This window comes from Mauremys reevesii, linkage group 1, assembly GCF_016161935.1.
Source record: "Mauremys reevesii isolate NIE-2019 linkage group 1, ASM1616193v1, whole genome shotgun sequence".
Classification (NCBI taxonomy): domain Eukaryota; kingdom Metazoa; phylum Chordata; order Testudines; family Geoemydidae; genus Mauremys; species Mauremys reevesii.
The window spans coordinates 229,126,347-229,152,975 of NC_052623.1; the positions used below are offsets into that span (position 1 = coordinate 229,126,347).

Below are 26,629 nucleotides of genomic sequence, written 5' to 3' on the forward strand. Positions count from 1 at the left end.
CCTACCGTCAAAGGTTATATTAGTGCTGGTGAACACCCAAACAAGTGTATCAGGGCAGAAGTAGGTACTGAGTGTGGAATCCATGGAAACGGGGCCGAGGGAACCATATTGTTATGTTGTGAAGTTCTGGAACAGCCTTCCAAGGGGAGTGTGGGGGCAAAAGACGTATCTGGCTTCAAGACTAAGCTTGATAAGTTTATGGAGGGGATGGTATAATGGGATAGCCTAATTTTGGCAATTAATTCATCTTTGATTATTAGCAGGTAATTATGGTCTGTGATGGGATGTTAGATGGGGTGGGATCTGAGTTACTACAGAGAATTCTTTCCTGGGTGCTGGCCGGTGAGTCTTGCTCACATGCTCAGGGTTTAGCAGGTCGCCATATTTGGGGTCAGGAAGGAATTTTCCTCCAGGGCAGATTGGCAGTGGCCCTGGAGGTTTTTCACCTTCCCCTGCAGCGTGGGGCACGGGTCACTTGCTGGAGGATTCTCTGCACCTGGAGGTCTTTAAACCATGATTTGAGGACTTCAGTAACTCAGACATAGGTTAGGGGTTTGTTACAGGAGTGGGTGGGTGAGATTCTGTGGCCTGCGTTGTGCAGGAGGTCAGACTAGATGATCATAATGGTCCATTCTGACCTTAAATCTATGAGTCTATGACTCAATCTTGAATGGTGCTAAATAACCAGGGGTGGCTCCAGGCACCAGCACGCCAAGCGCGTGCTTGGGGTGGCAAGCCACGGTGGGCGCTCTGCTGGTCACCACGAGGGCGGCAGGCAGGTTGCCTTCGGCGGCATGCCTGCGGAGGGTCCGTTGGTCCCGCGGCTTTGGCGGACCTCCCGCAGGCGTGCCGCCAAGGGAAGCCTGCCTGCAGTGCTTGGGGCAGCAAAATACCTAGAGCCGCCCCTGTAAATAACACTGTAGCCCAGCTGAGCCCAACACTTAAGCATGCGAATAGTCCCATTGATTTCAGTGGCACTACTCACAGACTTCAGAGCTTGCTGGATTAAGCCAGAATGCCCAGGACGGAGTCCAAGGAGCCAGGGCAAAGCTGCAGGGAACCTAGAAGTTGTGCAGATGCATACTGCCGCCATACTTTATTTATTAGTTTATTTAGATTTAAATAACAAAGGAGACAGCTAGCCAAGGCTCTAGGCACCGTAACACATAATTAGTAATGCAATAAAATCCCAGCACCATTTCAAACAGGAATTCAGCCAGCCATGTTAAAAAATCAAAAAAAAAACTCCTGCCCACTCCATCATTCTGAAAAGCACCCCCTCTCAGCCCTCTGCAACCCCCCTGTCAGAGATTGTGTCTCTGACAGGGATTGTGCTGGGCATACAGGAGATGTACAGGATCTGTGTATGGGGGTAGCAGGCAGGCAGACTGCCTAGCTCGCTTTCATCCCCTCCTGATGGAAGTCTGCAAAGGAAACACTAAAGCACATAAGAGGGTGGGAGGGTCCCATGGCTAGGGCCCTAGCCTAGACTTTGGGAGACCTGGGTTCAAATCTCTGCTCCGTCACCGACTTCCTGTGTGACTTTGGGTAAATCACTTGTTTTTCTTGTTCCTCCACTCCACATCAGTTAAATTGTGAATAAACAGCATTTCCCTATCTCACAGCTGTAGACACTCTGATAATAGGGACAATAAGTACCTAAAATATTTCCACACATCTGGCCCTCAGTCCTTTTTTGAGGACTGAGGGCCAGGGTGCACTCCCACAATATTTGGATGGGTTCTGAGTACCAGCCATACCCACAGAGCCAAAACTGGAGAGCTTTATTCAGCTTTTATTTATGCATCATTCAAGCAAACAGCAATTGACTCCAACAGTAGTTTGCCTGAGTAAGGACAGAATGAACACTGGGGAAGGACTTAAGGATCTGGCTCTGTAACAACAATCAGGAATCCCCTTTGTTTTCCCAGATACCCCATCTCATTTTATACCCCAAGTACACTGGCATTTTAAACAATTAAAGAGGATAACCCCACCCCCTCAACCTTGGATTTCCACACCCTCTCCCTCCTGAAGCCATGTTCTCAAATCCAATTTACGAAAAAATGTAAATATGCTACATCTAGTTGCTCCTGGCCTCTCCATTGCTGCTTGATACCCTTCAGAACAATCTCAACTGACAGGTTCAGTGCTGAGCTGCTCAAAGTGCTTCCTGTCCATGTGGGTGGTCTGAGTCACTCAGCAGTGAATCTGACAGCTGAATTTAGTGATATGGACTCAGAGCAACAGGCAGGCCAGGGGAGGAGCAGCTTAGGTTTCATTTGTTTCACATTTGTCTTGAATCCCACAGACAGGGCATAGCTTGCTGTGGAACTGGCATAATAACAGAGACAATGAGCTATTCTCCTCACCACATAATCCAGTTCTCTTGCTGGAAACAAATATTTGGAATAGTACTTCATCCACCTGGGATACAGATTATTGTCTCTTGAAACATGGTATCCATCCAATTATCCGTGAATGATTGCACAATGAGGCATTCTACATTATTATTTAAACAGAAGCTACCCATTTTAAGTGCATGCTGAAAGCCTGATGACGACTCTGTTTATGAATTGATAACTTTGGTCCTGAGCCTGCAAGTTTTTCCATGCAGGCAGACCCTTCCACTCACATGGAATCTCAATGAAAAAAATGATGCTCCAGTGGTCCATCTCCACCTGGGACATGCATGACCAGGGCAAAAGAGCCATAGTTGGCCCTGTGTGGATCAGCAACAGGAAGAAGAGGGTGCAATGAGCCTTCTTCACCAACCCCTAGCTCTGTTCTAGGGCCAGACTGGCTACAATTGGGGTGGGGAGCACAGGAACTTCATTAGCGTAAAGAAGGAGAGAGGTTCACAGGTGACGGCAGAATCATGGCCTCATCCCAGCTCTAACAGCGAGCTTTGCCTGAATGACATGATGGAACATGTGCTGCACCCTGCAGTAGAGTGGTGGAGCTCCCACACCAGGGTGCACTCCCACAAAAGCTTGACAGGAAGTCTGGTTTCTTCTCAGAGGCTTAAAGCTGCAACTTGACATTTAGTGCTACAACTGGCAATGCATTGTAGCTCCCAACATGAGCAACATCTACTACCACAGATGTGCACTAAAATATTTAAAGTGTTTTTTTGTATTCTATTTGTTGATGAATAAAAACAAAGGGCCTGGGAGTGGACTAACTAAACATCCAACATTTCCTGGTTAAGTGCAGACATCTTTGAGTTATACCTGAGCATAAAAGCATCTGAAAATATTTACAAGGGGAAAAGTCTATATTTTTTCACTCTTGTATAAGTCAAATATTGCTGACAGGAGTTTGCTCAAACTTTCAAAACAAAATTCACCTCCGAGCTGAAGCAAAGCATGGAACATTTCAGTCCCGCATGTGAAAATGGTGGTGGTGGGGTTAAAATAATGAAGATTGCAACATACAGCCAGATTCCCAGGTGAGTAAGAACAGTTCTTGAAATAGCTGGCGAAGGGGAGGATAGTTGGGGAAGGCAACTTTAAGGCCATTTTGCACCACTGAAGGATCAAAGAATCTGGCCACAAACTTAGCTATAGAGCAGGGGCGGGCAAACTTTTTGGCCTGAGGGCTGCATCGGGTTTTGTAAATTGTATGGAAGGCCAGTTAGGGGAGAGGGTCATGGCCTGGCCCCCACCTCCTATCTGCCCCCCCGGGACTCCTGCCCCAGCCAACCCCCCCTGTTCCCTGATGGCCCGTCTGGGACCCCTGTCCCATCCATACCCCCCCGCTCCCTGTCCCCTGACTGCCCCCAGACCCCCACCACCCCATCCAACCCCCCTCTCTTTCCTGATGGCCCCCCAGGGACACCTGCCCCATCCAACCACCCTTTCTCCCTGTCCCCTGACTTCCCCCGGAACTCCTGCCCCTGACTGCCTCCTGTTGACCCATCCAACTCCCCGTCCTCCATGAATGCCCCCCCCCGGGACCCCTGCCCCCATTCAACCCTCTGTTTCCCCGCCAACTGCCCTGACCTGTATCCACACCCCTGCCCCCTGACCACCACCCCAAACTCCCCTGTCCTCTATCCAACCCCCCTGTTCTCTGCCCCCTTACTGCGCTGCTTGGAGCACCTGTGGCCACTGCCGCCACCACGCAGCTCAGAGCACCGAGTCAGGCCGGGTTCTGCAGCTGCGCTTCCCCAGGAGCTCACAGCCCCGCCGCCCAGAGCCTTGCGCCAGCAGCAGAACAAGCGAACTGAGGCTGCGGGGGGAGGGGGAACAGCAAGGGAGGGGTCGGGGCTAGTCTCCCGGGCCAGGAGCTCAGGGGCCGGGCAGGATGGTCCTGCAGGCCGGATGTGGCCTGCGGGCCTAGTTTGCCCACCCCTGCTATAGAGAATGATACAATGCACCTGCCGTTATAAACATCAATTAAAATATTTACATAAAATATGTCTGCCTTGTCTGACACACATGTTGTATCATAAAATGCATATATTCAGGTGCTTTTGTTGCAGTGGATTGTCTGTAGTTTAAGACAGAGGTGTGACATACAATATTTAACAGATGTCTGATTTCAGATAATTTGCCCTACGTGTGATGAGCTGTGGTTCTTTTCTGAATGATTTCCTACCCTGAAGCTTGTGCTGTGCTTGGTCCCTCTGGGATCCTCTTTTGATGCTGCAGTAGTGCTTTGGGGTAGGCAGCAATTTTGTTTTGTATCTAGTGTGAACACTCTGGCCTCTAACTTATTCCCTGGAATCCCCGCATACTGCTTCTTTGTAGTCTGCTGTCCCTGCAGATTGATGCGGTTGGATTGTATCCCAGAACTGTATCATTGAGTCATTTGGTGATTATTTGCACCTCTGCCCTCTTGGGTTCTGCTGACTCATATTGATGCTCCTCAGAGCTTATTCTACATGCACACTTAGAATGGGAAAGGAGCCCTTTATAAGCTTTCCTTTGGAATTCCATATCAGATGCTAATGTGCATCCTGGGCCAAATTCAAAACCAGTTTCTCCTCCCTTGGTTTTCACACCTCAACTGCTAGAACAGGGCCTCATCCTCCCTGATTGAACTAACCTCGTTATCTCTAGCTTGCTTCTTGCTTGCATATATATACCTGCCCCTGGAAATTGCCACTACTTGCATCCGAAGAAGTGGGTATTCACCCACGAAAGCTCATGCTGCAAAACGTCTGTTAGTCTATAAGGTGCCACAGGATTCTTTGCTGCTTTTATAGTGTACTTAGATTTTCAGAAAGCCTTTGACAAGGTCCCTCACCAAAGGCTCTTAAGCAGGGGCGGCTCTAGAAATTAGGCTGCCCCAGGCAGCGCGGTGTGCTGCGCCGCTTGAGCTCCGCAGGTCCAAGCTCCACCGAGCCGCGGGAACAGCGAACCTCCGAGCTGCCGCAGTCATGCCTGCGGAGGTCCAGCTCCGCAGTCATGCCTGCGGCAGGTCTGGACCTCCGCAGGCATGACTGCGGCAGGTCCACCGGCCCAGCCTGCCGCCCCCTAGATTTCGCCGCCCTAGGCAACAGCTTGGTTTGCTGGTGCCTAGAGCCGCCCCTGCTCTTAAGCAAAGTAAGCTGTCATGTGATAAGAGGGAAGGTGCTCTCATGGATTGGTAACTGGTTAAAAGATAGGAACAAAGGATAGGAATAAATGGTCAGTTTTCAGAATGGAGAGACGTAAATAGTGGGGTTCCCTAGGGGTCTGTACTGGGATCGGTCCTATTCAACATATTCATACATGATCTGGAAAAAGGGGTAAACAATGAGGTGGCAAAATTTGCAGATGATACAAAACTACTCAAGCTAGTTAAGTCCCAGGGAAACTGTGAAGAGCTACAAAAGGATCTCTCAAAACTAGGTAACTGGGCAACAAAATGGCAGATGAAATTCAATGTTGATAAATGCAAAGTAATGCACATTGGCAAACATAATCCTAACTATATATATAAAATGATGGGGTGTAAATTAGCTGTTACCACTCAAGAAAGAGATCTTGGAGTCATTGTGGATAGTTCTCTGAAAACATCCATTCAATGTGCAGTGGCAGTCAAAAAAGTTAACAGAATGTTGGGAATCATTAAGAAAGGCATAGATAATAAGACAGAAAATATCATATTGCCTCTATATAAATTAATGGTATGCCCACATCTTGACTGCTGCATGCAGATGTGGTTACCCCATCTCAAAAAAGATATACTGGAATTGGAAAAGGTTCAGAAAAGGGCAACAAAAAATATTAGGGGTATGGAACGGCTGCTGTATGAGGAGAGATTAGTAAAACTGGGACTTTTCAGCTTGGAAAAGAGATGACTAAGGGGGGATATGATTGGGATCTATAAAAACATGACTGGCCTGGAGAAAGTAAATAAGGAAGTGTTATTTACTCCTCATAACATAAGAACTAGGGGTCACCAAATGAAAGTAATACACAGCAGGTTTAAAACAAACAAAAGGAAATATTTCTTCACACAACGCGCTGTCAACCTGTGGAACTCTTTGTCAGAGGATATTGTGAAGGCTAAGACTATAACAGGGTTAAAAAAGAACTAGATAAATTCATGGAGGATAGGTCCATCAATGGTTATTAGCCAGGATGGGCAGAGATGGTGTCCCTAGCCTCTGTTTGCCAGAAGCTGAGAATGAGCAACAGGGGATGGATCACTTGATAATTGCCTGTTCTGTTCATTCCCTCTGGGATACCTGGCATTGGCCACGGTCAGAAGACAGGATACTGGGCTAGATGGACCTTTGGGCTGCCCCAGTATGTTCTCATATTCTTATGACATAAGCTTCCTGATGGTGGAACATTTCCTGTAAAACTCTGGCAGACAGAAAACTCCTGGGTTGCTGGTATTACTCCAGCACCAATTTGCACAAAGCCGACATCCAGATCTTCAAACACCAGTTCATGACTGGCATAGCACATCTTTTGACAACAGAACCATTTGTTCTGTTGTGCAAACTGCACTGTCCATCTGCCACATGGACCAGATTCTGTTCTATATTATGGCTGTGTAACTTGACTGAAAACAATGGAACAGCACAAAACTTTGTTTAAAACCTTTCACCAAACCATGAATTCTGTTTCCATAGAAGTTGCTCAATGCTTCTAAGTATTTATTATTTACAGACTTCTTTTCTGTTGTGCGGCGGAGGCTGTTATGGGCTTGGTTCTTGACCTTCAAATGTATGAAGACCGGTGGTATTAGTGTAATAACTGCAGCTGAAGTCACAGTAGCAGTACTGGCCTGACTGAACTAACACTCTGGATCACAGAGTTGTTTAGCCATTTGGAAACATTAACTCAGCAGTCAATGGAAATTAGAGTGTGCCCATATTTATGGAGTGTATAAAAATGTTAGGCATATAGGGTCTGATTTTCCTCTTGCAGCAGTGGAACTCCACTGACTTCTGTGGACTTACGCCCACTTTACACTGGTGTGAGAGAAGAATCATACCCAAGATCCATATCCCTGAGTGCAAGTACCATAGGAACATAAGCACAAGCAATGACACCAGTCTCTCCAGTGTGTGTGGGATACATGGCCACCTCTTCTGCACTGTGGCTGTCAGAGGAGAAAGGGTGCACACACTACTTGACTGGCAGGATAATCTTCTTTAAAGCACTAGCCTGGAACCATGGCAACCTGAGATCAATTCCAGGCTCTGCTGCAGATGTTCTGCATGACCTTGGACAAGTCACTCAATCCCTCAGTTCCTTGTCTGTAAAATGGGGATAATAATTCTTCCTTCCTTCCTCCCACCCTTTGTCTGTCTTGTTTATGTATAAGATAAGCCCTTCGGGGCAGAGATTCTCTCTTACTATGTATGTGTCCTGTGCTGAGAGGAATGACTGTAATACAAATAATCATATTTTTAGAAGTCTAGTAATTATTAACACTGCACCGCCTCAGTGTTATTCTGCTGCTGGTATGGTGCACCTCGGCACCCACTTCATTTGCAGATAACTTTCATGAAGCCAAGACAGCACTTAAAACATGTATCTTTTCTCAGGCTAACATGTGTCAATGGTTGCTGTTAAAATCCACTGAAAAGAGAAGGGGGGAAAACAAGATTTTAAGATAACAGACCCTCATGAACTCAGAGATCTTACTCATTTCCATGTATTCTGGAGTCAGTCCAGTGAAAGGTTCCAACATGTAATCGAGATCCCATTGCTGAGGGTGCTTTGAGTGGTTGGAGTCACTTTCCTTTTTCTCAGTCCTTTCATCCTTCAGCTTCCTGAACAGCATTTTTAACTTCCTGGGAAATGAAAGGTCTAATTAAATCAAATCTTTCCTGTTTCTACAGAAATTCAGCCAGACTCTGCTCTGTAACACCAATTTTATGTTAGACTATCCTATCAGGGGCGGCTCTATGTTTTTTGCCACCCCAAGCACGGCAGTCAGGTGGTGTTTCTGCGGGCGATCTGCCAGTCCTGCATTGGATTACCGCCAAATTACCTCCTGCAGGCATGCCGCCAAATGCTGCCTGACTGCCTCCCTCACGACGACCGGCATGCTGCCCACCGTGGCTTGCCGCCCCAGGCACACGCTTGCTGCGCTGGTGCCTTGAGCCGCCGCGGTATCCCATGTTGGTCTACTGCAGAGTTTCGTGCATCTCCCTCTGAAGCATCTGGTGGTGGCCAGTCAGAGACAGGGTACTACACTAGACAAACCGTGGGACTGTCTGATTCAGTGTGCCAATGCCTATGTTTCTGTGTAACTGCATTGACACTACCCTAAAACCAGTGGAACAGAGCAGAGTCAGGCCCGTTATTCTCTAATATTTATTTAGATTTAGACAGACAATAAAGCATCTATCCAAGGCTCCAGGCACATTTGCCAAACATTAAAATGCACAAACAAACATAGTGTCTCTCTCTCTGTTAAAAAAGAAAAAAAAATTGCTCCAGCCACAAATCTTCCCCCTTCACGGCACTTATTCCAGCGCTGGCTCTTCCCCGTCCATATTCTACAAGCTTGGGAACAGAGATGGGCTTTCTGACGTATCCTGAAAGTCAAAGGATTGGGGCTATTTTTGAGCAAAGAGGGGGCAGGAGTGAAATAAATTCCAAAGCCTAGGGTCCCCCTTTTTCCAGACACTGCCTCTCTTTCAAGTCAAAGGAGCTCCAGTGAAAGCATCTCCGCTTACTGCAACTGCAGTATGGGGAGGGAGACGGTGCCTCAGGCAGGTAGGTCCCAAGCTGCATGAGGCACCAAGGTCAATACTAACATAGTAAAATCAGGCTGGTAACCAACAGCCAGCCAGTGAAGATCCCAGAGCACTGGTGTCATTTTCCCAAAGTGAGATATTCCCTGTAACAAATAAGCCAGGGGGAAGGGATAGCTCAGTGGCTTGAGCATTGGCCTGCTAAACTCAGCATTGTGAGTTCAATCCTTAAGGGGGCCACTGAGGGATCTGGGGCAAAATCAGTACTTGGTCCTGCTAGTGAAGGCAGGGGGCTAGACTCAATGGCCTTTCAGGGTCCCTTCCAGCTCTATGAGATTGGTATATCTCAATATATTAGATGTCAAATGGCCTGAACATTGCTTGTGGACAGCAAGCAGAAATTCTACCGCTCAAACAATGTCTTATAAATAATAAAAACAATGAGGAACATACCAATTAAAATGGTGGGGAATGTAAATAAACCTAATAATGTCTCCAATTTATAAAATGACTTCAATCTTGAAGGTTCTGGATGGCCTTGATTCCCCATTATATCTGAGCTGTGCTCAGAGGTCATGGAGAGAAGCAGCTGAAGGGAGCCAGTTGCAGCACAGAGTATGACTAAGACAAACAGAATTTGGCCCTTGGTGGTGTATTATCCCATTGATGCACACACAAATCCTTTTTCAGGCATGTGTATGATGAAAGGGAGAGCACCAGCCAATAACAAGCTATAAGCAGAAAGTATAATTGATGTTAAAAGCAGTAACAAGTGTTTTGAACACAAGTGAATAGATGAGAAGAGTGAAAGATATATCCTGGAACTGGATATAAATCTGTTATTTATTTTTAAATTACTAGAATCTGTGGAATTATACAGATTAATCTGGGAAAGGTTTATCATGTGTTTAAGAAAACCAGATTCATTTTTTTCAAGTTGCCTTTTTGTGGAGAGTTTCCTGGAACACACACGAGGCAATGAGATTGCCAAAGGATAGAGACTTACATAAACCCTGGAAGAAGTATGTCAAAGAGAACTCTTTGTGTGTGTGTTTGTACACACACACACATACACCCCTTGGGTACAACTGTGCACAGTCGTAATTTAAAGTTTCCTCCTAATTGTTTTAGATGCCCCAAATCTGCCCTCAGATGCATCTTTGCAACTAGAAATAGTGAAAAAAATTGGGCTGGCACTGCTCTTGTGAGATTTCAGCCACGTAAAGCAGAATAGCTGATCTTGAAAGATCTTTGCTATCTCAGGCCTGGTCTACACTAGGCGTTTAAATCGGTTTTAGGAGCTTAAAACCGATTTAACGCCAAAACCGTCCACACTAGGAGGCACCATATATCGATTTTAATGGCTCTTTAAACCGGTTTCTGTACTCCTCCCTAACGAGAGGAGTAACGCTAGTATCGGTATTAACATATCGGATTAGGGTTAGTGTGGACGCTGATCGACGGTATTGGCCTCCGGGAGCTATCCCACAGTGCACCACTGACCGCTCTGGACAGCAATCTGAGCTCGGATGCAGTGGCCAGGTAGACAGGAAAAGCCCCGCGAACTTTTGAATATTTCCTGTTTGCCCAGCGTGGAGCTCCGATCAGCACGGGTGGCGATGCAGTTAAAAATCAAAATAAAGAAAGAGCTCCCGCATGGACCATGCGGATGTGATCGCTGTAAGGGCAGGCAAATCTGTTCTATCAGCGCTCCGTTACAGAAGACGAAATTCAAAATCATTTTTTAAATATCTCCAGACAGATGCCATAGCAGGGACTCAGCGCACTGCTGCGTGGCAAGCGTAACGGAAAGCCCAAGAATCAAATGGACGCTCATGGACTGGAGGACTCAAGCTATCCCACAGTTCCTGCAGTCTCCGAAAAGTATTTGCATTCTTGGCTGAGCTCCAAATGCTTCTAGGGTCAAACACAGTGTCCGCGGTGGGTCAGGGCATAGCTCGGCAATTTACGCACCCCCCTACCCACCCCAGAAGTGAAAGGGAAAACAATCCTCTCTTGACTCTTTAACATGTCACCCTATCTTTACTGAATGCTGCAGATAGACCCGATGCTGCAGCACTCAACACCAACATCCTTGCTTCGCCCCGCCATGGGTGGCTGATGGTGCAATAAGACTGGTACCCGTCCTCATCATCAGCCTATTGGCAAAAGGGGCAGTGCAAAAGGACTGGTAACCATGATGACCAGCATCTGTTAGGTCGATCAAGGGTGCCTGGTCCTAATTTTTCATGGTAGATGGTGCAATATGGCTGATAACCATCATCGTCATAGAAACAGGGGGCTGAGCTCCATCAGCCCCCACCCTTCATGTGTAAAGAAAAGATTCAAGTGCCCCTGAACTAGCAGAGGGATGCTGGGCTCCTCTCCTACACACTCCTTACTGTCCTGTCTGGACTATCATAGCAGCTGGAGGCTGCCTTCCACTCATATCTCACTAACAAATCACTGTGTCTTATTCCTGCATTCTTTATAACTTCATCACACAAGTGGGGGGACAATGCTATGGTAGCCCAGGAAGGCTGAGGGAAGAACGGAATCAACAGGTGGGGTTGTTGCAGGAGCACCCCCTGTGAATAGAATACAGCTCATAATTTCTGCAGGATCTGACACAGAGCAGCTGTGCTCTCTGGTTCTCTGATACAGTGGTTCTCTAGTACACTTGCCCATATTCTAGGCAGGACTAGGGGACTTGCCCATATTCTAGGGGACTTGCCCATATTCTAGGCAGGACTGATTCTATTTTTAGATACCAAAAAGGAGGGATTGACTCAGGGAGTCATTCCCAATTTTGGCTTTTGCGCCCCTGGCTAAGAGCAGCCAGGGCACTTATGACAGCAGCAAATGGAACAGTGCAAAAGGACTGGTAGCCACAATCATCTTATTACCAATTTATGGTATGGTAGATGGTGCAATATGGCTGATAACCATCCCTGCTATCATGCAAAAGCAAAAGCATGCTGCTGTGTAGCGCTGCTGAATCGCCTCTGTGAGCGGCATCTAGTCCACATACGGTGACAGTCACAAAAGGCTACACAGGCTCCATGATTGCCATGCTATGGCATCTGCCAGGGCAATCCAGGAAAAAAAGGCATGAAATGCTTGTCTGCCGTTGCTTTCCCAGCGGAAGGAGTGACTGACGACATTTACTTCCCAGAACCACCGCGACAATGAATTTCTCAACCCGGAAATTCAAAGGGGCGGGGAAGGCGGGGAGGCTGCGGGAACTATGGGATAGCTACGAGTAGCCCACAGTGCAATGCTCAGTCTGTCTCAGAAATCGACGCTAGCCTCGGACCGTGGACGCACACCACCGATTTAATGTGTTTAGTGTGGCCACGCACACTCGATTTTATAAAATCTGTTTTACAAAACCGGTTTATGCAAATTCGGAATAGTCCCGTAGTGTAGACGTACCCTCAGTGGTGGAAGTTTTGCAAGACCTACTATTCTTTTGAGATTCTGGAAAATAAACTCTTCCAATTCTTGATTAGCCCCAGAACTTTCTGACTCCCTGTGACTCAATACTGGGAACCAACAGCTGAGCCAGCACTCTGGTCACTTAAACATCAATTAATTCCCCCAGGGTGGACCTAACAGAGGCCTAATTAGTGGATTCAAATAGGCGGGGGAGGACTAAAACAAATTGGCACATTAACACAGGAGAGAAGGCAGCAGAGAAGGGAAGACAGGCAGGCTAGCAGAGCCAGAACCAGGAAGGATCTCTGGGTAGAGGGCAAAGATGCTGGAACACATATTTTCTCCAAAACTAAGGACACTAAATACACTAGTGCTAGCATCAAATGCAAGATTTCTCACATTTTCTTAGTTTGTCTTTCACGAATGTGTACATTATTTGATAACAGTTCACATATGTACAGCATGAGTAAAAAGCCAGATTAATTCCAATGAAGTGTTGCCAATGGTATAACCAGGGGCCCTCACAGTCCCCCTCCTCCCCAGCCTGTGATAAACCCCTTGAGCCAGATGTGGGTGTTGCAGAGAGAATCGTGTGTGTGTGTGGGGGGGGGTAGATCTATTTATTTGTTTTCCAGTTTTAAAAAACACCCTGTTGTCCGAGACCCCTATCCAAAGGAGGGGGCAATGCTACCTGGCAAACCGGTCTGTTCGTTGTTCCTGAAAAACAGATCAGGTTCTTGGCCCACACTCTGGCAGTTTTGTGCCACCATAGTGGCATGAAGCTGCAAGCAATGTGGGGATTACCCAAGTGTAAGGGGAATTCCTGTGTGGTTTCGCGTCAGCCCAGCGCAGGGCATGTTGGGGACATGGCTGGACTCCTAAGGCTGCTCTATGTTGTGTCAGAGACAGAACCAGCCCCAGGATTAGAGACCTGTAAAGATCTCATAAAAGCCGCCCTGTGCCAGATGCAGCTGAGGACATGGCCCATTGGGTATAATGATAACAAAAACCAGAGTGTTCAGTTTATGTAATTTGAATGGGGTGGGATTTTTAAGACCTTATAAGAAGGAATTAGGACACCCAGCAAGGAACATTGCTTTCTAGTTTGGTGCAAACTGGTCCATGCTAAAGGCACTACATTTGCTCTTCAGAAGTATTTTTATGACATTCAAGGGATGTCATCTATGGCAAGTGTGATTCAGCACTATGCACGGGTGGGGAAGGAGGGGCAGCAGAATGATCTGAACCTTCCCTTCAATTCAATGGAGAAATTTAAACAAAGAACTCCCAGAAGGTCCTTCCAGCACATTGTTGGTAAATTTCCTGATGCTATAAAGGTTCTCATTAGACAGTGACCAGTAACAAAAAACAAACAAACAAAAAAAAAACCTACTACTATTCTGTAACTACTTTTGCTACAGTAAATGACGTGCTTTAAATGCCCGTCTTATTTCTGTATGCAGATAAGATTGAAGAGCACTTGATTACTGTGTGCGATTGTGCTGATAGATAAGGAAGTGATTGGCCCAGTTCTGATATCATGCCACCTTAATACCTGTGGAACACCATCCACTTGAATAGAGATATTCCTGACTTACACAAGGATCAAGCCCAGGATCATGCCCATTGAAAATACTGGGAGATAGGGGTGTCTGTCTGTGTAAAGTCAAGAGGGGAGGGAGTAACCATAGGTTCTATGCACAGTATGTTATTGGAGATCATACAGTAGATTAGGATAAGAATGTAGGTGTGCTCCAATGAGAGGGATGTGTGTATGGATCTGGAGTATGTATGCTGATTAATGAGTGTTGTAGCCCATGTATGCATAGGATTCAACTGCTGATTGACATAAACTGTGCTTGCCCCATGATGCACATGATTTTGTGTTTTCAAGTGAACATCACTGCTATGTGCCTCGGTTTCCCCATATGTGAAATGGGGATAATGATTCTGACCCCTCCTTTGTAAAAATGCTTTGACATCTACAGATGAAAAGTTCTATATGAGGAGCAGCACTCTTATTGTTATTCCAATGGTGGTGTGAGGCTGTTGACATGAAGTTTGGGTGTCTTTACATGTGGAGTGTATATATGTGTGATCTAATCCTCTAGCTGCAGCACTAGAGAGTTGTGCCTTGGAGTTTAATGCATTTCTGTAGCTCCACTGGGAACTCTGTAAGTAAAACAATAGTTGATTTTTTAAAATGTTTGCTGTGAATGCACTAAACCCAGTACTCAGTCATTTAGAATTATTTTAATTACCCTTTTTTTTAAAAAAAATTTACCATTGTGACTATTTCTCGCTATGAACTATCCTGATGCCAAGCACGAAGCTTGGAAGCTTGAACATTTTTTAACTTAAGCCCCAAAGAGTGTTTTTATTTATAATTTATTTTGAAATAATCAACTGAAAAAAAGCCAAATGGATTCTACTCCAGCTTTTCACAAAAATGCACTTTTGTGTCTTACCCAAGCATGTGAAATTTCAGATCAACCAGAAATGTGTCAGGAAATTAAAGGAACAAAAGACAGGGATTTGCACTGAATAGACAGTCAGGGTTATTCTCCAACTGTACCACAGCAGAGGAGTAAAAATGAGTTTTGCAGAACTCCATAGCTGCACAGATGATTGCATTGTTAAAACTGGATAAACTCTTTTGGTATGCTTGTGAGAAACATTTTCTATAATGATCCAAAAGATCAATATTTTAAAATCAAGCTGAAAACAATGGAGAAGCAAGGAAAGCTCATCTGGTCTATTTTATCTTCTTGTGTACCCATGAGCCAGATTATGGACTGGCCAAGAAGGACTTTGAGACGCTTTGTGCCTAAGAGGCACAATCAGAGAAGCTCCATGCTCCCATGAAAGGAGATGAGCAGGTGATCAGAGTCAGATCTGGTTAGGGAGAAAGACTAGATTTAGAGGCGATAGCTGTAGTGTTGCAGTTGTCCAGTGCTGGTCAGGTCTGAACAGCTGGGGCAGAGGAGAACAGGAGAGAATGCACAGATCCTTTCCCACTAGGCTTGATTCTAGCCAGTATTATCTGTTTCCTACCATCAGAAGTCAGAACGCACTGATTCAAGGAAACGAGTTAAGGGCACTCAGTACAGTCCTGGCTCTAAAGAGCTCACAAGCTCTGAACATAAAAGGGGGGTAAAGAGATAACAGCATACGGTAAGTGAAGAGGGTGGTAGCAGGCACACAGCAGGTTTGTAGCAGGTCTCTTTTTAAAACATATGTGATTATATGGTTGTTTTATTTAGAGAACAAAAATAGCTTTAGGGGTATTTTTATGGAGAGGACGCTCCGTGACTGTTAGAGTGGGGAAGAGAAAAGAAATTTTGGATTAAGACAGGGAAGTGAGTAAAGGGAAGAGGAGAGAAACAATGGGCAGCTGAAAAGATGCAGAGTTAGGACAGGGGTAGGATAAAGGCCTTGCCTTCACTAGTCTTTGTCTTCAGTTGCACAACCACCAGTGCAGCTCCATCAGTGGGAGAGCTATTACAGAACAGCTGCCTGTGTTTTCACTGCTGTGCCATTTTAGACATGGGCTCAGCAACATTAAAGTGGTAAAACACTAGTGCCCTGTCTACCACTGCTACCACCTGTGGAGCTAGTAGTGAAGCATCTGCTGGCAAATTGTAGAAAAAGGTGAGTGGAGACAGCCAAAAATGGAGACCAAAAATTAACCGCAACACAGGAAAGAAAAGGGTAAAAATCCAGAATTCAAGTGTTGGAGATGAGGGATTACTCATGTCAGGAGGCTGTGAAGCCTCCTCCCAACTGCTGCTGCTGTTCCTCATCTAGAGTGATGGACAGAGAGGCTATTGGATCAGGTATTTCAAGCACTTTGCATTTGGTGGCAGAGTGTGGGGACTAAAAGTTTCTGTGCCCTTGTGTGTAACTGTGTTTGCTGCTTTGGGGAAGGAGGCCTGAGGGTCCTGCATTTGCTACAGTCAGCTTCCTGTGATCTGTTCACTCCCTCAAATGGAGGGAATTTGGGGTGGGGGTGGGGGTGGGAAGGACTTGTAATCTCTGAGATTGTCACAAATTTACAGTCCAATCCAGCCCCCCTTGTGCACTCAGAACTCCCACTGAAGTCAGTGGGACCAGGATTTCACCATAAGCATTTATCACAAGGTCAGGAATAGAGAGTAATAAAATAGCCACATGGAATTTTGCAGTGAGGGTGGAGAATATAAAATTGGTGAAAAGGAGTTTCAATAAAATTCGGGGGGTTCTCAAACCCTTCAGCAATTTCTGTGGCATGAGAAGAGAATTATGGGATGTGACACCTCTAAGTGAATTGTGGCATATTTGCATCTGTTAAACTTGTGAATTCCAGCCACACAAAGCACTTTGCTGCAATTCAAGAATGCTGAGCATCCCATAATTCCAAAGCCATGACATAGCTCTAGCCCTTTTGATATTCTTGGATGCAGAAATGGAAAAACAAATCACAGGAAAGCAGAGAATACCAGAAAGTCACATCTATCATAGCCAAGGAGCAGTTTCTCCAGAGAAGCATTAGGAACAGGTTAGAGTTTGTTCTAATGACTCTGCACAAAGCAGAGCTGACACATGAAACCTAACGTCTGAATTCTGCAACTGGCACTAACTGTGGATAAGATGTCAACCAGGCATTTCTGACCATGGCAATATTCATGTTGAAGGAGAAGGCTCTGGGTGGGTGTCATGTGTATCCAGCCCATAACCTGCTCAGCTGTACAGGCCCTTCAATTATTCCTGTTTCTTTGAATGAAAGAGGCAGCAAATGAGACTGATGCTTCACAGCCTTTTGCAAGGAAATAGACACTGCCCTTTTGGAAAACCCCTATGGGCTTTAATAGCAATGAAACCAATAGAGTTATATAGAAATATCTCTGAGAACCTACATAATTCAATAGGGAATTAAACCCTTTCTATAGGTGTTATGAATCATTCCACAGAATTTAATAGATAATTATATTCCCATTATAGAAGTCTGGTTCATAATACCTATAGAAAAGTTATTTCTGCTACATTCAATACCAGGGTGAACTCAGTGGCAGCACAATCACTAACCCTGAGTGGAGTGCTGAGAGCCAATGAGAGAATTAGCACTGTTTTCTTGGGATCTCTTTCTCCTCAAGACAGGCACAGAGCAGGGGACAGAAGTCCTTGGAGTGAGAGATGGAAAGACCTATTAGACCATTTATTCCATCTTGCTGCCTCTGTAGGGTTGGTCCCTACGGAACATTCCTAGTGCAGGAGGAGAAGAGAAATGAGGGCAGTGGACAGTACGGAGGGAAGAGGGAGTTAGGGGAAACAAAAGAAAGACCTTCTGGTGGAGAAGGGATGATCTAACAAGAAAGATGGGTGGGAGGTAAGAGAGCACCCATGAAGAGTGGAGCGGGTCCGAAAATATTCATCAAAACAGTCTTTGGTTGGAAAAAGCTGTTTCAACAAAACCAACATTTTTCACAACATTATATTGGTTCTGAAGATTTAAAAAAAATAAAACACATTAGTTTCAATTTGGGACTAATTCATTTTTTTGAAATCTTGATATTTCTGCAGGACAGAAAATCCATTTCCCAGAAAATTCTAATGAAGAAATCCATGAGTGGAGCAGAGGTAATAGGGTACAGAAGGGAGCCAGTTCAGTTGGGCTGGTGGGGCAGAGAGGTTCCAGTTAATCTGGGTGAGAATGGGACAGGGTGTGGCTTCATATAATTTATGAACAGACAGAAAAGGCTTGTCAGCATCAGTATAACAAGATAGCAGTGGTATTCCTCTGGGAAGAGGAGAAGTAAAGCAAGCTTGTTTTTATTTAATACATATTTCAGTTTTAAACTGAGGTCACTGCAGATTGTTGGCGAGGGAGAAGAAACAAGTGGAATGAAGCTGTCACATTCTTGTGCTGAGCAGTGCATTCAGTGGATTGAGAAATATTCTGACAGTAGCCCTGTATTTTGACTGGATCAGTCTCCACTTCCATGAATCAAAGATAATAAATGCAGTATTTATAACTTCATAACCGCTCGCCCTTAAACAAACCCGTAGCAGTAAGCTTTTGGAAGAGGGAAATAAAAAAAATCACATCAGATTGACACTGAGAAAGCTTTAAGCCTCCAACATGTAAAAGTCTTCTGGAGCAATTTACCACCTTTTTCCTCAAGTTATGAGTCTTAGGCAGAAAACAGGCCTCCTCAGTAATCCTTAACTTCAGAAGGATAAAGCCATGCATAATACATGTCTATATTTTTTTCTTCCACTTTAACAGTAAAAAATTATTTCCAGGGAAAAGGGCCCAATTTTCAAATCTATTTCAATGACACCCCATTGTGCACCTCCCATCAAGATTCTAGTCCTCTTCTTCTTCAGAACCCTCAGTAAGGGTCTCATCCAGAACCCATCCACATCAATGGAAAAACTCACACTGAGTTCAGTGGAGCAGGATCAGACACAGTTGTAAGCCCTACAGTACCTACACATCCAAGACAACCAATGTCCCCACACACCTCAGAGAATGCTGTCACCAACAGGGACGATGAAGTTGAGAGAAACAAGGGTAAAATTCACAAGACTCAGCAATAAGACATTCTCAGTGATGACTCTTGGCTGCAGACCCACCTGCCATTGCAGATACACTAAGCCAGAGTTCTTGCCACATTCAAAACATGATGCAAAATTCGCCTCCATGTATAAGCTCACTATAGTAAGACAGCTGCTAAATAGCATGTCACTATCTTCTCCATAGTCTAGTTACAAAATCATACAGTGAAGGGCACATTAAAAACATGTAGGTTTCATGTGTAAATCCATGAAATAGTATAGATTAAATAACCCATTTTAAGATCTTATATCAGCCATTGCTTCCCCCACCCCCATTTCATATCCATTTGTATTCAATGCAGCTACTCTGAAAGCTTCTCTAAAACTTCCCAAGAGATCTATCATATCTTTCCTACTTTCCTTAGGTTTCTAAAGTTAATTTATATCAATTCTTCAATATATTCAGACATTTTCTTTAATCAATTTACTGCAGATATAGCCAATTATTTAAGGTAAAATACAGCCAGATCATTTCACCACAACCAGAAGTGTGATTTATCATCATCTTAAGTATATTCAATTAGGGCTCATTAAAGTCAATGGCAAAACTCCCATTCAGTGGAAGAAGGATCAAGCCTTTAATTTACAATCTTGTAGGAACAAAGTGCATGGTAACGGAAAAGGTTGAAATACATACGGGATTCCAATTTCAAACAGATTATTCTGAATAAGTTGCTTTCCAAGCATAATGATGCTCAGCTGAATACAGAGTTCCATCAAACAGCCTCCTGGAGCACACTGTAATTTAAGGAAAAGCACAAACTGTTAGTGAATTATGACAAAGGCACGAGGAAGCAGTGATTGCTGCTTTACAACTAATATTGAAATTAACTTTGCATTATGAGCCTGATTTTCAATTCCCCCATGTAACTTTGCCAATTCCAAGGAACCAATACCTCTTAAATTTCATGTCAGGTCTCATCCTGGGGTAGAATTTTACCAGGATTTTTTTCTGAGGGTGTGTGGCAGGGAACTAGAAAAGGACTTTTAAAGTTCTGAGCCAAAATTTTCAAAAAGTTTTTCAGTAGAGTCTAATTAGAATCCAAAAGATATAGTAAACAAAAATTATATACCTTTAAAGATCCTAAACCAGTGGTTCCCAAACTTGGTTTGCAGCTTGTTCAGGGTAAGCCCCTGGTGGGCCGTGAGACATTTTGTTTACCTGAGCGTTCGCAGGTACGGCCGCTCGCAGCTCCCAGTGGCCACAGTTTGCTGTTCCCAGCCAATGGGAGCTATGAGAAACAGTGTGGGCTGGGCTACTGCTTCCTGCAGCTCCCATTGGCCGGGAACGGCAAACTGCAGCCACTGGGAGCTGTGAGCGGCCGTACCTACGGACGCTCAGGTAAACAAAGTATCTCAAGGCCCGCCAGGGGCTTACCCTGAACAAACCGCAAACCAAGTTTTGGAACCCCTGTCCTAAACATTAAAAGACTTGGAAATTAACAGTTGAAGGATCCAGATAGTTTCCTCTGCCATATAATCTTTCGTATTCACCAATTTACAATAACAATCCAACCTTAACTTCCCCCCCTAAAACTTCCATAAATATATGGAAAGATCAAAATATCGAATGATTAAGAAACTGTAAAATATTGTTTTCCATTCAAAGGATCCATTTCTATTAGACTGCTTCATTAATATATACTATAATGTTCCTCACTACAAAAACACACATGCTTTAGTTGCTACACAATATTTATTATTATTATAATTTATTTGTATTACTGTAGCACCTAGGAGCCCCAGTCAGGGACCAGGACTACATTGTGGTAGGTGCTTTACAACCACAGGTGGGGAAAAAAGACAAAGACTACCAAAGAGCTTACAATATTTTAAAAGTACAAGCTTGCAAAGACTACATATATTTATATGAACCCACACCACCATAGAATCAAAACATTTCAGAGCACCAAATCCATCAATCATTCCAATTCTATTCATAACCATATATTTGTGCTTCACCAATGAAATCACTCTGAAAACATGTATGGAACTCTGAAAAAGCATATTGAACTCTGGGACTACTGTATATTCCTTTAAAATATTTACTATACATTTAATTTAATAATCAACAGTATTCATTTGATTGCTTTTTTCCCCATATTGGAAAGATACAAACAAACAAAGGCCCTGATCTTGCAAACTTGTATGTGTGCTTTACTTTAAGCACTGGATTAATTTGATTGACTTAAAGGGACTTCCAATACCTGCTTAAAGTGAAGCATAAAGTGTTTGCAGGGTTGATCGGGGCTAGAAGGACAAAGTGGCGAGATCCTATAACAATTTTTTTCCAGACTTTTTGAGGGGAAGGATGGTCTAATGGTTAGGGCACAAATCTAGTCGTTGGGTTCAAGCCACTGCTCCTCCACAGATTTCATGTGTGAGTATGGGCAACTCACCCACCCATGGAAAAAAAAGTGGGTGCTCAGCACCCACCAGTCACAGTGTTCCGTGGTACTGTCGATCAGTTCCTTAGGCGGCTGGGGGAGGTGCTTGGGGAAGGGCAAAGATCAGCGAATGGCAGGTGGGAGAGAGATTGGAGTGGGGGCAGGAAGAGGTGGAGTAAGGATGTGTCCTCAGGGGAGAGGCAGAGCAGGAGTGGCGCCTCAGGGCAGAGTGGAGGTGGAGCACCCTAAGGGAAAACTAGACCTGGTCTACACTTTGGGGAGGCATCGAACTAAGATATGCAACTTCAGCTATGAGAATAGTGTAGCTGAAGTCGACGTATCTTAGATCGAATTAAAATTACTTACTTCACTTCCTCACGGTGCTGGATCGATGGCCGCGGCTCCCCCATCAACTTTGCTTCTGCCTCTCACACTGCTGGAGTTCAGCAGTCGACGGGAGAGTGATCGGGGATGGATTTATTGTGTCTACACTACATGTGATAAATCGATCCCCGATAGATCGATCGCTACCCGCTGATCCAGTGGGTAGTGTAGACGTACCCTAAAAGTCAGTGCCTAGGACTTCATCTCTCTGTGTCTCAATTCCCCATTACACATGAATAAAATGGAGATGATAGCGCTGTACTACCTTACAGAGTTGCTGTGAAAATAAATAGATCACAATACTGTGAGGCACTCAGATACTATGATGATGGGGGCCATATAAGTATCTAAAACAGACAGATAATTGGGACTGAATTTTGTTTTGAGTTTTCTTTTCTTTTCTTGGAAGGCATAGAATTCTGGTAAAGTAAATGTGGTAGGTTTTTTTCAGCTGTTAGCTGGACTCCTTAGAAAGGCACTCTCATCCATGTCTCTTTTTTATCTATGTTTTCTGTTTGAATTCCATCTGTACTTGCCTCTTCCATTCGGTAACCATCAAACATATATACATAACTACCAGGTCGGCCAACAAACCTGAAAGTAATAAAAATATATGAAATGATGAAAAAAGAATGCATTAAAAATTATCCTCAACAAAATTACTGCTTATACACAGTAGCCAATTTTGAAATACATTTCAAATTAACTATTTTAACATTTTTTTTTAAAAAAACATTGTCAATTTCAGATAAATTAACTAAACTGAGTTTCAAATATTGTGCCTGTCCCTGAGTCTCCCTGACAATTTCTGCAGTTTTGAAATCACCTTTTCCTATTTATAAAAATGTTTTTTTTTCCTCATCTGGTTAAAACCCACACAAACATATGGGAAAATTGACCGAGGCTCTGATCCTGCAAACTGTTACACATGAACAACTTCATGCATTTGAGTAGTCCTAATGAGCAAAGTAACTTACATGTGTAAGGGGTTTCAGTACCTGGGCTATTCTGAATATATACATTGAAAGTGACTACTCACAAAGGGCTGTCAAATACAATGTTTACAAAATATTTTTCTCCCATGTCTTTTAGAACTGCCTTAGATAATACTTCTCAAAACTGTAAGTAAAATATTTGCAGATAAAAGTGTGATTTTTTTTAATTGATGGCATCCACAGGCATTAGTTCAGAATATATTATTCTTTATTATATGTATTGGTATAGTGTCTAGAAGCCCTAGTCATGGACCAGAGCCCCACTGCGCTAGGCAAAGTATAAAACACAGAACAAAGAGATGGTCCCTGCCCCAAAGAGCTTAACGTATAGATGAACAGCTTCTAAAACATAAAAGGAGCACAATAATGACATGAATCTAACTAGAATTCAGAAATACGTACATACTTAAAACATTGTTTACAAACAATCACTCTAAGATCTCCATCTGCTACATTATGGACCATCAGGTTCTGGTAGGCAGTGGATTCTGCATGTATAGGAAACCACAACTATAGAGGAGCAAAACAGACCATGAGTCCACCTAAGGACCTCTCACCCCACAGCAATCTCTCCAGGCCAACCTGACCCACTCCCTCCTGCCATATTGGGTACTAAGATGGCCATTCCAGACCTTTTAATGGCCTTAGTGCCATCAGTAGCCTGCAACATGGGGCCATTAATAATAAATCAACGATGTAAATTCATCCTACCTTCCTTTAAAAAAGGCAACATAAAAAATTGGTGCATAAGAGTTCACAAATTTCAATAGGAAAGCCTTCAAAATTAACCTCTCTTCAAAGGTCTTCTCTGTTTTTGGTACCTCTGCAAAATAAATAAATAAATAACCACAGTATAACATAAAACACCACAAATGCAATAGATAAATATGTAATTGTCTTTCAGTAGTCTCAAGCGAAAGCAAAAACCGTATTATTAGGGTTAATGTGGTTTTATCGTATCTTTTATTCTGCACTGAGTGACATTAGGAAAATATACAGCATACTTTTTTTCTTCTTACTCCTGCAAATTTCTGGCTATTATTTCATTTAAAGTGTATTTGGCAGTGACACATATCGAGGCATCTACCTGCACTGTTAAATGAACCAGATGTTCAGGGGGTAACTCTGCTGGTTTACACAGTTGAGGATCTGCCACAATCTCTTTCTACTCCTATGACCCCCATCACTATAACATGTGGCTACCTTGTTAATAGTAATGATGTTAGAAGGATAAATAAATTGGGGCCTGATTCTCATTTACAGTAAGGCCCCTTTTACACCTCCTGACCCTTGTCTAAATGTGAATCAGGTCTTAATGAATTTATTCTCACAACACCCTTTGAAATAGAGTATTGCTATTCCCATTTCATGGATGGAGAAACTGAGGCACAAACATTTAAGGGCCTCATTCAGCAAAGTATTTAAGTACCTGCTTAACTTTAAGTATGTGAGTAGTTCCACTGACTTCAATGGGACTGCTTAAATGTTTAAAGCACATGCTGAAGTAACTTCCTGGGGGGTGGGGGGAGACAGGAAGTGAATTTAAATGTCCTAACCCCCATTCCCCACTCCAAAATATTAACCACAAGGCCATCCTTTCCATAAGGTTCTTCCCCTCTCCATACACCCTCCACACCTTTAGATATGTCTTCTGTAAAACTTCTGAAAATACATCACACAATTGTTTATACGTTTCAGTTGACTTCAGCACCTTGCAGGATCAAGCCCTTCAAGTGTAAACTGCAGAGTATTACAATTAATCTACATTAACATAAAAACAAAGATTTTTTTTCAATATACTCTCTGGCTTCTTTTATCAGCCATGCACAGGACTTCTGAGGATAGCCACCAGGCACTGAACAGATTGTTGTTATTATTTCATGCTGGTTGTCACTGTAGTGGATTCAAAATGTGAAATAATAAGGGCGATTCAGTGCATGAGTTTCAAGAAGCCTCGGAAAGCATTACTGAAATCGTGCAGTGTACTGATTTGGGTTAGGTTTTTTTTAAAAGAGCTCAGCTCCCATTAAAATACCTAAATAAGAACCAGATTATTAAAAGCGCCAAGCACTGTGACACTTGTGGCCAGATTTTTGTAAGCGCTTAGCACCCAGCAAGAGGAGCTCTTCACGTTCTGGCCCTTAGATTATTCACTCACACAAATCAGCTGACTTTATGGAAATACTTCATTAAAAATTATACATTTGGGGCCAATCCAGATAGCACTGCATAGCCCAAATATGAACCTATGTGCTGAGCAGATTTTCCCATGACTTGAGGGGAGATACACCTGTTTACACCAACACACATAAGATCTGAATTAGGCCCAATGCCACCTGGGCGCTGGGGATAGGGTGACTTGCTCAGCATCAGGAAACATGACTCGTTGAAAGTGGTGAAATCTGCACTCCTGCCGGTACTGCGGGGGAGTCAATGTCCTTCCTTTGCATTGCACAGATATTCCCCTGCTGAGGCCACAAGCACTGCATGTAGACTTAGTGATTCGCCTTCTAGCCCTTCACAGTGCCTGTGGGCGATGTTATTGCTGCCTCCTGCCCTAAGCACTGATTCAGCCAGATATTTAACTAAGCATGAAACTAATCTAATTGATTTCCATGGTACTACTCAGGTGCTCAACGTTACTCACATTCGTAAGTCTCTTGCTGAACTGCAGCCCAAATGAGCTTAGGGATGGAAAGGATGTCCTTGCACCCTCCACTGCTTCTACACCAGGGCAGGCAAATTTGCCCCTTAATGTGGAAAAATGCAGCATGATGCCAGACACGTCTATGAATTGCAGTGCGAAAAGAAAATTGCATCCATTTTGCTCAGCTCAGCAATATGAAAGTTCACAAGGTAAGAAGCATTTATCAGCATGAATGAATTGTAATTTTTTTAACATTTTTAATTACAGTTGGCATCTGAGCCTACTAGTGCAGACAGCCATCTGAATGAACCATGATGTAATTTGTGGCGCTAGAAATGATTCAAAAAGGGCCAAAGTCTAGAGTCCATGGTGGGTCCCTTCTCAGGCAAAACACTCAGTGACTTCAATAGGAGTGTTCTTGGAGGAAGGGCAGCAGGGCTGGCTCTAAAGGTGACTTGAAGTTTGGGGGGAATAACAGAGGGATATTTTATATGAAAGCTAAAAAACTGACTGTATTTTTTATCTTTGTTTCCCATACAGCTCTGAAAGCCAAATGCACAACTGGCATCAGTGGGTACATCTCCACTGAACTTAATGGAACTGTGCCCATTTGCACCGGGGCTACGTTTTGCCAAGAGACTCTCTGCAAAAGGGGAGAGAAAATATAATAGGGTGGCATTGTATTAAATGTATTGCTGGTCTCTTTTTATTTTAAATCTTCATTGGAGTCAAATGGAAACAATTGGGCTATCCCTAACAGTAGAAATCATTCTACTGTATCTCAACTATTTATGACTGGACCTCTGTTATGCTAGTATGCTATCAGAACTGTAAATAATGATGCTATTTATAATAGTACAGTACACCCTCTCTACAATGAACCCCTGGGGATCCAAACCATTTATTTGTTATAGCCAGGGGTTCGTTATTGTTCAAGAGCCCTGCCACCAGGGTCGGCAGCTGACACCTCAAGCCCTGTGGTGGCGGCAGGAGCATAGAGCTCCTCCGGCCCCCAGGGCGCAGTAGG

The 26,629-nt window shown here is 43.9% G+C and overlaps 1 protein-coding gene across 1 annotated transcript in view; it reads right to left on the reverse strand.

The window, feature by feature from the left end:
- The window catches only part of ANO2 (anoctamin 2), a 329,541-nt gene that overhangs the window by 23,795 nt on the left and 279,117 nt on the right, over positions 1-26,629 (reverse strand). The window contains exons 17-20 of the mRNA XM_039539558.1: positions 23,667-23,778; positions 22,497-22,554; positions 19,827-19,927; positions 8,097-8,245 (exon numbers count right to left, since the gene is read on the reverse strand). Of these exons, the coding sequence (XP_039395492.1) occupies positions 8,097-8,245; positions 19,827-19,927; positions 22,497-22,554; positions 23,667-23,778 (420 nt within the window). The remainder of the gene's footprint in view (positions 1-8,096; positions 8,246-19,826; positions 19,928-22,496; positions 22,555-23,666; positions 23,779-26,629) is intronic.